The 12,323-nt window shown below is 42.2% G+C and overlaps 1 protein-coding gene across 2 annotated transcripts in view; it reads right to left on the bottom strand.

Annotated features, from left to right (window-relative positions):
- Positions 1 to 1,623: 1,623 nt before the first annotated feature.
- dnai3 (dynein axonemal intermediate chain 3) overlaps positions 1,624 to 12,323 on the bottom strand; it is a 29,229-nt gene continuing 18,529 nt past the window's right edge. For both annotated transcript variants that reach the window (XM_064935894.1, XM_064935896.1), the window contains exons 17-23: positions 11,956 to 12,080; positions 11,617 to 11,680; positions 8,781 to 8,911; positions 8,390 to 8,594; positions 8,069 to 8,160; positions 7,738 to 7,860; positions 1,624 to 2,374 (exon numbers count right to left, since the gene is read on the bottom strand). In XM_064935894.1, coding sequence (XP_064791966.1) covers positions 2,237 to 2,374; positions 7,738 to 7,860; positions 8,069 to 8,160; positions 8,390 to 8,594; positions 8,781 to 8,911; positions 11,617 to 11,680; positions 11,956 to 12,080 — 878 coding nt within the window. In that variant the 3' untranslated portion in view covers positions 1,624 to 2,236. The remainder of the gene's footprint in view (positions 2,375 to 7,737; positions 7,861 to 8,068; positions 8,161 to 8,389; positions 8,595 to 8,780; positions 8,912 to 11,616; positions 11,681 to 11,955; positions 12,081 to 12,323) is intronic.

Genomic DNA, 12,323 nt, shown 5'->3' with positions numbered 1-12,323 from the left:
CACCTCGTCGGTTCAGGGATTCGAACCAGCATTACTGGCCCAACGCTCTAGGCTACCTGCCGCCCCATATTTTCTGTGTGATTGTAGAGAGGGTTTGCGCTTTAACAATGCATACTTTCTAAAACTACAATCACCAACCCATTTATGCTTTTATATTATATTTATATCAAATACGCCCTCACGGGCTTCAGAACTATCTTGTGATAGTGTTATAACTGTCTTATAATCACAGAGATTACATGTTTGAGCACATTCCATAGCCAGCCTGGGAGTGTGAAGTGAACAAGTGGCTCCAGGGGGCAAGTGGGGTGTTCCAGTCAGATCAGGTCCCAGTGAGCGTTAAGGAGGGGACAGAGAGGAGGGGAGATGGGGGGTCCTTTGTCACCCTGCCCTTGGTTCCTGGGGGCCATATGGACACCTGCCTCTGTCCCCACTCATACCCCCCCTATGCCTCTCACCCCTCCTCTCTCTGACAGGTCCATGTGAGTGAGTCGTGGAGAGAGTGAAGTCACCCGTGTGGCGTTTAATCCGTCCGACACTGTAGCATCTCATTTCCGCTCAGAGGCCCAGTGTGTGCTCTCTTCTCTTTCTCTCCCTCTCTATCGCTCGGTCTCGCTCTCTCGCACCCTTTCACGCTCGCATTCAGACTTCCCCACTGACGCTAACCCACTACCCTCTCTCTCTCTTACTTTTTCTACTTTACCTCTCATTCTTTATCTCTATATATCTCATACTTTCTTCTCCTCTTAACCAGTACCTCTTTCATTCATCCCTCTCTCTCTCCACATTTTCCCTTGGTGTTCTCCATGTTTTCTCTCATACTCTGTGTATTTCTCTTACGTTGGCATCTGACCAACGGCGTGACAACCTGGCAACAGGCAGCTGCCTCTGCATTATGCACTATCCTCCCTCCCCTCATCCCTCCCTCTTATCCTCTCTCCCTGCCCTCCACCCATCTCTTTCATGGTAACCACCACCGGCCATCACTGGTGACTATGGAGCTGTTTACCCACTCTCGACCTCTAATGGACCCTGTCCCTCTCCTTTCAGACTCCCCCAGGGAAGAGCAAGCCTCGGTGCCCCCATAACAACCTAGACCAAACTCACTCTATTCAACCCTTAACTCATCACTGTCAATCTCAAACCCAGCCTCTGCAGAGGGTAAACTCTGGTAGTTCCAAATATTTTAGAAACAATTGCTATCTGGAATGTGCAATATTTGAAATTGAACTGTTGAGGTAAATTGTCCAAATAATTCAAGCTACTCTTGAAATAACCATGCCGTAGGATCACAATTATAGCGGCTATATATCCTTTCATGGCAATGAGTTACAGTACAATGGACATGCTAATTATAAGCTCTACTGTAGTGCTGAGAGTATCTGCTGAGTGCTGCAGTGTGGATCAATACTGTTTAATCAATATCAGGCGGACAAGGAGTAATCAATACTTCATATGAGAGCGAAACCATGAAACCAAAGACCTGTGAAATGATTTCCTGCCGAGTTCAAATCCTTGGGTACTCACAATGTATTTCATTATCAGGGGCTCTGGGGAACCAATGATGAACCAGGGAGGATGGCAGGCATTACACAGTAACCAGAGTTCACGCAGACAAATATGTATGTATGTGTATATATTTTTTATTTTATTTAACCTTTTTTTAATACAGGTTTTTCTCATTGAGATTACATTTATTTTTCACGAGAGACCTGGTCCAACAGCAGCAGGGAGAACAATGTTTCAGACAAAACAACTTACATACACTTAACACAACATTGAACAAAACTATAGACACACATACAGAACAACAACTACATATTACATTAAGAAACACAAATATCATAACAAAAAAACAGCTGACTTGTGTGTGTGAAAAACTCACTCAACACTGAGGAATCTCTCCATTCACTACATGTACCCACAAGCAAAACAAGAGGCATACAGTTTTCTGAACAATTTACTAAAACCAAATGGAGCTTTTAATACTGTACATAGAAAATAAAAAGTATAACAATTACATTTTCAATTGAATAGACACTTTGTAGTACTGTGTTAAATGAGTTGTGTGGTAGGCCTCTGGTTTCAGGGAGCATCAGACATCAGCCTGAACACTGGACACCAGGGTTGGGGTCAATTCCAAGAAGTAAACTGAAATGAAATTGACCCCAACCCTGCTGGTCACACAATGTGTGATATCAGGTGTCAGACTGAACAGTGGATTAGGGTTAGGATGTCAGATGTCAACCTTGTCTGTGTCTGGCAGTAGCCCCATTTCCTTCAGGATGACCGTCTCCAAGGACAAGTAGTCCTCATACTCCTTCATGGCCTCCTCCAAGATCTGCTCCACCTGCTTCTCTGGTACGATGGGTTCCTGGGAGGGGGACAGACCAACATGCTTTTGGTTCATCTTGGAAAAGAGAAATTAATAACAACCACAGTCGTATGTTGTTCAATTTATTTCAACCCTTCAGACCAATTGTGAGACCTCTCACAACAACCTCACAAAGACAGATTCCCAGCAGTAGATAGTTTTCCATCGTAGAGAAAATGTAGAACTCTATCTCTGTGATCAGTAATTACTCTGCCTCGTCAGAGAAATGCTAAGATCAGTTATATAAAGAAGGTCAACCAACCCATTGTATTGTCTTTCATAATATCCTTCTTTGGTTAAACCTAACCTCATTTAAAACATCAGAGTTTGTGGTCTCCCTAGCAACAGGCCAGGACTAGCAAGTACAAAAATTCAGCGTGTGGTGTGAGAAAGTGAGAGGATAACAACGTGAATGTTTTTTTAATATATAATGGCCATTTTGAATTTCTGTCTTATCAGGGCCAGACGGGAGAAAATCTAAACACACACACATTTCTGAAAACAGTAATCACCGTGTTTGGTTTTAAATTCTTGAGGTCTGCGTCTTTGTAGCCTACTCATAAAAGTATTTGGTCTGGATGGAATTTAATTTGTGTGTTTCTCTCCAAATGAGTGCAAAATAATAGGTTGGGAGACATGTCTGAATTGAATGTTGGTTGTTTACTTGAAAAGAAATGTATTTACTAGCCTTAAGATAGTCTTCGATCATCTTGACATAAGTCAGCGGGTTAGGGGATTTATTCTAAACTTTAATTTGTGCCATAACAGTAATTTTGTTCTGTCTGTTTGGGAAGAAAGACAGAATAAATATACATGAGCTCTGGGACAAATGCGCTATCATTGTTGCACAAAGATATAAAACTGTGTTTCAATCATAATAACTGTAATTTTCCCTTATGTAGATGGTGTATAGTTTAGATTGGGAGTAGACATTCCATGGTGGGTGGCAAAGATCATTTAAATCTGATGATTTAGAACGATCTTAAATGGTTACAGACTAAATACTGTTTAATGAGAATGAGAGCATTTAAAGACTGAGTGAATTAAAGGTGAATTAAACAAACTCAAAGTTTGCTGAACAACAACTAGAACCAAACTAGCAAGGTGTTCTTTCAGGGGGACACAAGGGGAAGTATATGCATTTTTTCCAGTAACCTTGGTTGAAATCACAGCCATAAATTGCCCACTCAAGCATCAGATAGTGGGCCTAATGGTTATGTGAAACCAGTTAACTAGTTTGGCAAGGAATGCTTTCCTTGGCCTGAAAGGTTTGATAAACCAGTTAACTAGTTTGGCAAGGAATGCTTTCCTTGGCCTGAAAGGTTTGATAAACCAGTTAACTAGTTTGGCAAGGTATGCTTTCCTTGGCCTGAAAGGTTTGATAAACCAGTTAACTAGTTTGGCAAGGTATGCTTTCCTTGGCCTGAAAGGTTTGATAAACCAGTTAACTAGTTTGGCAAGTTATGCTTTCCTTGGCCTGAAAGGTTTGATAAACCAGTTAACTAGTTTGGCAAGGTATGCTTTCCTTGGCCTGAAAGGTTTGATAAACCAGTTAACTAGTTTGGCAAGGTATGCTTTCCTCGGCCTGAAAGGTTTGATAAACCAGTTAACTAGTTTGGCAAGGTATGCTTTCCTTGGCCTGAAAGGTTTGATAAACCAGTTAACTAGTTTGGCAAGGTATGCTTTCCTTGGCCTGAAAGGTTTGATAAACCAGTTAACTAGTTTGGCAAGGTATGCTTTCCTTGGCCTGAAAGGTTTGATAAACCAGTTAACTAGTTTGGCAAGGTATGCTTTCCTTGGCCTGAAAGGTTTGATAACCGCTGTCCAGACATCTCCCTCTGATAGACCATTATGAATGTGAATATTACAGACTGTACACCTCTCCTGCTCTCTGCTGCTGAGAATCAAATACCAAGTAATGAGAGTGAACAGATTCCCGCTCCTCTCACACACTTGACTTTGCAGAATTGGACGGAGCACATCTACAGTTGAAGTCGGAAGTTTACATACACCTTAGCCAAATACATCTAAACAGTTTTTCACAATTCCTGACATTTAATCCTAGTAAAGATTCCCTATCTTAGGTCAGTTAGGATCCCCACTTTATATTAAGAATGTGAAATGTCAGAAGTAGAGAGAATTATTTATTTTAGATTTTATTTCATTCATCACATTCCCAGTGGGTCAGAAGTTTACATACACTTACTATTTGGTAGCTTTCCTGTAAATTGTTTAACCTGTGTCAAACGTTTCAGGTAGCCTTCCACAAGCTTCCCACAATAAGTTGGGTGCATTTTGGCCCATTCCTCCGGACAGAGCTGGTGTAACTGAGTCAGATTTGTAGGCCTTGCTCGCACACGCTTTTTTAGTTCTGCTCACAAATTTTCTATAGCGTTGAGGTCAGGGCGTTGTGATGGCCAATAAGTTGACTTTGTTGTCCTTAAGCCATTTTGCTACAACTTTGGAAGTTGTGGCAAAATTGATCCATTTGGAAGACCCATTTGCGACCAAGCTTTAACTTCTTGACTGATGTCTTGAGATGTTGCTTGAATATATCCACATAATTTCCATCCTCATGAAGCCATCTATTTTGTGAAGTGCGCCATTCCCTCCTGCAGCAAAGCACCCCCACACCATGATGTTGCAACCCCTGTGCTTAACGGTTGGGATGGTGTTCTTCGGCTTGTGAGCGTCCCCCTTTTTCCTCCAAACATAATGATGGTCATTATGGCCAAGCAGTTAAATTTTTGTTTCATCAGACCAGAGGACATTTCTACAAAAAGTACGATCTTTGTCCTCATGTGCAGTTGCAAACTGTAGTCTGGATTTCTTATGGCGGTTTTGGAGCAGTGGCTTCTTCCTTGCTGAGCAGCCTTTCAGGTTATGTCGATATAGGACTCGTTTTATTGTGGATATAGATACTTTTGTACCTGTTTCCTCCATCATCTTCACAAGGTCCTTTGCTGTTGGTCTGGAATTGATTTGCACTTTTCGCATGAAAGTGCGTTCATCTCTAGGAGACAGAACGCGTCTCCTTCCTGAGAGGTATGACGGCTGCGTGGTCCCATGGTGTTTATACTTGCGTACTATTGTTTGTACAGATGAACGTGGTACCTTCAGGCATTTGGAAATTGCTCCCAAGGATGAACTAGACTTGTGGAGTTCTACAAAAAAAAATCTGAGGTCTTGGCTGATGTCTTTTGATTTTCCCACGATGTCAAGCAAAGAGGCACTAAGTTTGAAGGTAGGCCTTGAACTACATCCACAGATACACCTCCAAATGACTCAAAGGATATCAATTAGCCTATCAGAAGTTTCTAAAGCCATGACATCATGTTCCATAATTTTCCAAGCTGTTTAAAGGCACAGACAACTTAGTGTATGTAAACTTCACTGATACAGTGAAGTATAAGTGAAATAATCTGTCTAAACAATTGTTGGAAAAATTACTTGTGTCGTGCACAAAGTAGATGTCCTAACCGACTTGCCAAAACTATAGTTTGTTAACAAGAAATTTGTGGAGTGGTTGAAAAACAAGTTTTAATGATTCCAACCGACTTCAACTGTAACTTTGGGTCAATTAAATCCGTTTGCAAGACTTACAGTGTGTAGCAGATTGTCACCTTCTGGCTCAAGACGTTGAGAATAACTTCGAAACAGGTACTCAGGAGTACACACACATTATGCATCAAGCAATCTGTTAGCAATCTGTTATGTCATGGCTGTCTTAAATGATTTTGGGAAAAAAATATATAGTGGGGCAAAAAAGTATTTAGTCAGCCACCAATTGTGCAAGTTCTCCCACTTAAAAAGATGAGAGAGGCCTGTAATTTTCCTCATAGTTACACTTCAACTATGACAGACAAAATGAGAAAAAAATGGTGGAAATTATGGTGGAAAGTAAGTATTTGGTCACCTACAAACAAGCAAGATTTCTGGCTCTCACAGACCTGTAACTTCTTCTTTAAGAGGCTCCTCTGTCCTCCACTCGTTGCCTGTATTAATGGCACCTGTTTGAAATTGTTATCCGTATAAAAGACACCTGTCCACAACCTCAAACAGTCACAGTCCAAACTCCACTATGGCCAAGACCAAAGAGCTGTCAAAGGACACCAGAAACAAAACTGTAGACCTGCACCAGGCTTGGAAGACTGAATCTGCAATAGGTAAGCAGCTTCGTATGAAGAAATCAACTGTGGGAGCAATTATTAGGAAATGGAAGACATACAAGACCACTGATAATCTCCCTCGATCTGGGGCTCCACGCAAGATCTCACCCCGTAGGGTCAAAATGATCACAAGAACGGTGAGCAAAAATCCCAGAACCACACGGGGGGACCTAGTGAATGACCTGCAGAGAGCTGGGACCAAAGTAACAAAGCCTACCATCAGTAACACACTACGCCGCCAGGGACTCAAATCCTGCAGTGCCAGACATGTCCCCCTGCTTAAGCCAGTACATGTCCAGGCTCGTCTGAAGTTTGCTAGAGAGCATTTGGATGATCCAGAAGAAGATTGGGAGAATATCATATGGTCAGATGAAACCAAAATATAACTTTTTGGTAAAAACTCAACTCGTCGTGTTTGGAGGACAAATAATGCTGAGTTGCATCCAAAGAACACCATACCTACTGTGAAGCATGGGGGTGGAAACATCATGCTTTGGGGCTGTTTTTCTGCAAAGGGACCAGGACGACTGATCCGTGTAAAGGAAAGAATGAATGGGGCCATGTATCGTAAGATTTTGAGTGAAAACCTCATTCCATCAGCAAGGGCATTGAAGATGAAACGTGGCTGGGTCTTTCAGCATGACAATGATCCCAAACACACCGCCGGGCAACGAAGGAGTGGCTTCGTAAGAAGAATTTCAAGGTCCTGGAGTGGCCTAGCCAGTCTCCAGATCTCAACCCCATAGAAAATCTTTGGAGGGAGTTGAAAGTTCATGTTGCCCAGCAACAGCCCCAAAACATCACTGCTCTAGAGGAGATCTGCATGGAGGAATGGGCCAAAATACCAGCAACAGTGTGTGAAAACCTTGTGAAGACTTACAGAAAACGTTTGACCTCTGTCATTGCCAACAAAGGGTATATAACAAAGTATTGAGATAAACTTGTGTTCTTGCAAATCAATTCATTAAAAATCCTACAATGTGATTTTCTGGATTTTTTTTCTCTCATTTTGTCTGTCATAGTTGAATTGTACCTATGATGAAAATTACAGGCCTCTCTCATCTTTTTAAGTGGGAGAACTTGCACAATTGGTGGCTGACTAAATACTTTTTTGCCCCACTGTATATATATTGTTAAATGCACAGACAGCCCAACTTAAGCAGTTAATAATCATCTCTATATACTGTATCTCACCGTCTTCTTTCTCAGCTCCTCCGCCTCGTAGTCTTTCTTCTCCTTGGCTCTCATCTCCCTCCTCTTCTCAAAGTACACCAGCCTGTCCACCTCCTTCTCAAAGTACTTACTCATGCTCAGCTTCTACACACACACACACACACACACACACACACACACACACACACACACACACACACACACACACACACACACACACACACACACACACACACACAAACACACGCAGACGGAAGATGGTAGAGCTATATCAAACGCATTGGAGAAAATAAAACACAGATGGTAAAATTGAATACATCCTGTTGTCCGAGAGGCCACCTCCAGTACAAACCTCATTGCTGGAGGGGCTGCGAAGTGTCCATGGGATCTCCAGAATATGCAGAGTGCCCAGGTGATCAGACACAGCCAGGAGATGTTGCTTTGCTGTTTGTACAACAAACAAAAAGTGAATCAGATTAATACAGAACTTTCTGAATCGAACAATAAATAAATACAGGGATCCAGCAGCAGCAGCATTAGCAACATAGCCTGGTTCCAGATCTGTTTGTGCTGTCTTGTCAATTCCTACTGCCACAATGACCATAAGAGTTGGCAAGACAGCACAAACAGATCTGGGACCATGTTGGCAGCACCAAGATCAGCGGCAACTCACAGGAGACGATCCAGGGTTTGATGCATGTGATCTGGGTGGCAGTGATGTTCTGGGTCTGGGAGGGCTCATGGGTCTTCTCCAGAAGGTCCCACACATCGATGTTCCCGTCCTCCTTACCGATGAAGAGCACAGCTGGACGTGACTGGGACCAGTATCCCACAGTGCACTTCTTCTGAGAACACGATGACTGGATGATGGGGCCGTTCTGATAGGTCGTAGATCACAACAAGTTCAAATGCTTAAAAACATTTTATAAGCCTTATCATAAAACCTTATAAAGGCTCATATATACTTACAAGTTAGAATGCATTATACCCGCAGGGTTTAAGTTAAGTGATATCAAATGATCTTAATGAGTCTGTGTTTGACCAAATGTTGTTATTGTTGTTACCGTGACGCCCTCCTTCCAGATGGCAAAGGTCCATCCTCCCACGGTCAGAATGATGTCTTTAAAGAAGGGAGACCGACGAACAGTGTTCACCTGCCCATCATGGATTATAAACCGATGAGAGGGCTTGGCACCTGAAAAACATAGAGAAGTAGACAGAAACAGAGAGAGAGAGAGAGTGTGCGGTTAAAGTTGGCATAAAACACACACATTTCTTTCAACGGGGCCGGGCGGTGACATGGGGGAGCAGCTTAAGCCCACCCTCTTCAACATATATATCAACGAATTGGCGAGGGCACTAGAACAATCTGCAGCACCCGGCCTCACCCTACTAGAATCTGAAGTCAAATGTCTACTGTTTGCTGATGATATGGTTCTTCTGTCCCCAACCAATGAGGGCCTACAGCAGCACCTAGATCTTCTGCACAGATTCTGTGAGACCTAGGCCCTTACAGTATATCTCAGTTAGACAAAAATAATGGTGTTCCAAAAAAGGTCCAGTTGCCAGGACCGCGAATACAACTTCCATCTAGACACCGTTGTCCTAGAGCTCACAAAAAACTATACATACCTCAGCCTAAAAATCAGCATCACAGGTAATGTCCACAAAGCTGTGAACGTTCTGAGAGACAAGGCAAGAAGGGCCGTCTATGCAATCAAAAGGAACATAAAATTCAACATACCAATTAGGATCTGTCTAAAAACACTTGAATTGGTTATAGAACCCATTTCCCTTTATGGTTGTGATGTCTGGGGTCCGCTCACCAACCAAGAATTCACAAAATAGGAAAAAAAACTGCATGCAGAATTCTGCAAAAATATCCTCCATGGATAATGTAAAACACCAAATAATGCATACAGAGCAGAATTCGGCCGATACCCGCTAATTATAAAAATCCAGAAAATTGACTAATTCTACAACCAACTAAAAGGAAGCAATTCCCAAACCTTCCATAACAAAGCCATTACCTGCAGAGAAATGAACCTGGAGAAGAGTCCCCTAAGTATGCGGATCCTGGGGCTCTGTGGACTCTGTTTGTGTTTGTGTACAGAGCCCCAGGATCCGCATACTTAGGGACAGCAACACAATTAGACCCAACCAAATCATGAGAAAACAAAAAGATAATTACTTTGAGAAAGAATTTACAAATAAAACGGAGAAAACTAGAATGACATTTGGCCCTAAACAGAGAGTACACAGTGGCAGAATACCTGACCACTGTGACTGACCCAAAATTAAGGAAATATTTGACTATATACAGACTCAGTGAGCATAGCCTTGCCATTGAAAAAGGCCACTGAAGGCAGACCTGGCTCTCAAGAGAAGACCTGTTGGCACAAGAAAAGGGAAACCAGTGAAGAACAAACACCATTGTAAATACAACCTATATTTTTATTTATTTATTTTCCCTTTTGCACATGAACTATTTGCACATCATTCCAACTCTGTATATGGACATAATATGACATTTGAAATGTCTTTATTCTTTTGGAACTTTTGTGAGTGTAATGTTCACTGTTAATCTTTTACTGTTTATTTCACTTTTGTTTATTATCTATTTCACTTGCTTTGGCAATGTAAACATCTGTTTCCCATGCTAATGAACCCCTTAAATTGAATTGAAATTGAATTGAGAGAGAGATTACCCCAGTTCAACCACATAGGAGATGAGCCATATTGTCAGGCGGTGGGTGTAGCTGGTGCATGAATTCAGGCGCAGGAGAGCAGAGATGAGTGAACAACGCACTTTACTCAAGAAAATAGCACAAGTAACAGTACCAATGTGCGAACAATAACGGTTGCTACAAAACACGGGTGAAAACAGCACCCGGACAAAACCAGCCGGAAATGTACCGACATGAACAATAAACAATGACACAGAAAGATATGGGGGAAAAAGAGAGTTAAATACATGACCAGTAATTGGGAGATGAAAACCCGGTCTGTGGGAAAACGAGACAAAACAAATGGAAAATGAAAAATGGATCGGCGATGGCTAGAAGACCAGTGACGTCGACCGTCGAACACCGCCCAAACAAGGAGAGGCATCGACTTCGGCAGAAGTCGTGACACACATGGAAAATGAGTCTGAGGTAGGTATGTGTGTCTGAATGTTTCATCAAGATTTGAATCAACAGTGGTGCCATTTCCAAGGACCAGTATCTTCCTATTGGGATACAGTAATAACGTTAAAGCTAAATAAACAGTCTACTGACCACTGGGAGCACATATTATAGTATAATAATGTCATTTCCCTTGGGAACCATTTCCCCCTTTACCATTAACTAACATGAGGAACGTGCTTTATAGGGAGCAATTTACCATTAATGTACAAGCAAATAACCTTTGTCTACCCTGACGCTGTTGTGACACGAGACACAGTTTATTATTAAGTAATCACATTCCTGTGCCCTGCCAAAACAAGATGAGGGAACCAAGTTTAATCTCCTGTAATTGGTCATAAATTGCTGAATGGCTCAATACTTTAGTAGTGATACTATTGTAGTTTAGCAGCCATGATATTAAATCTATTTCCCAGACAGTAAATGCCTTGTTTTGTTTCTTGACTGCCTCAAATCTCTTGTGCTTAAACAAACTATGATTAGGAGGAGAATAGGAGATCCTGAAGGCATTGTTTGAGTCTCCATGGAATCTGTAGAGCAGTTACATTCATGATACTTAAGATATATGAAACAAGCAACCAATCTCCCTGATTACTCAGAGCTCTAGAGGTTTAGGAGATTATGTATTTTCCTTGGCTGTGAACCAACGGACGTGTTAACTGTAAGAGTATAGTTTAAATGATATTATAGCCCCTCTCATTTATGATGATCTTACTGAATAGTCGTCCAGAGTCGTTGTCCTTCTCCAACTTCCAGTCTGTGTACACAAGCTCTCCATCCTGAGGGCAAAATGTGGTAGAAAGAACAAGTTGTAGCTGAGTTTTACCTTAGTGTAACTAAGCCCCAGGATGGATAGTGTACAGTTGGCATACAGTATGAAGTGACCTGTGACTTGAATTGAGTTCTTCATGAAAAGTATTAACTCCATAACTCATCAATGAAACACATTCCACCTCTAGTAGTACGTACTTTTCAGTTACTTGATAATAGTTCCCCCTTGGAACTTCCTTCCATCCATCCATATAATAGCTATGGAGAAGAAAGGCTACGTTACCTCGGTCCCTGCGTATAACCGGGTGCAGATGTCCTCCAGCGGTTTGAGTTGTTTGGCTGAAGGCACTCTGAGCAGGGCGTACTCTGGAGCAACCTCTGACCTCTCTGCATTCAGGTGGGCCCTGTCTGTCAGGGGTTAATAGGGGGAAGCACAGAGTGAGCAGTGTTGTTATGCAGTTAAACATCATAGTTAGGGCATTTATTCCAGATAGCCTTTTGTAGCTCTTTAATGACTGTTACTCTGTGCGTGAAACAGCCAGGGCAGTTTACCGGAGAGCACGCGGGGCTGTGGCTCTGTAAGGCTTGGTACCAGCTCAGTCATCTGACCACCACCAGCAGGAGAGGGAGAAGGAGAGGAGCGGCCTTTTC

The sequence above is a fragment of the Oncorhynchus masou genome, chromosome 24, assembly GCF_036934945.1.
Source record: "Oncorhynchus masou masou isolate Uvic2021 chromosome 24, UVic_Omas_1.1, whole genome shotgun sequence".
NCBI classification, from domain to species: Eukaryota; Metazoa; Chordata; class Actinopteri; order Salmoniformes; family Salmonidae; genus Oncorhynchus; species Oncorhynchus masou.
This window is presented reverse-complemented; position numbering and strand designations above follow the sequence as displayed.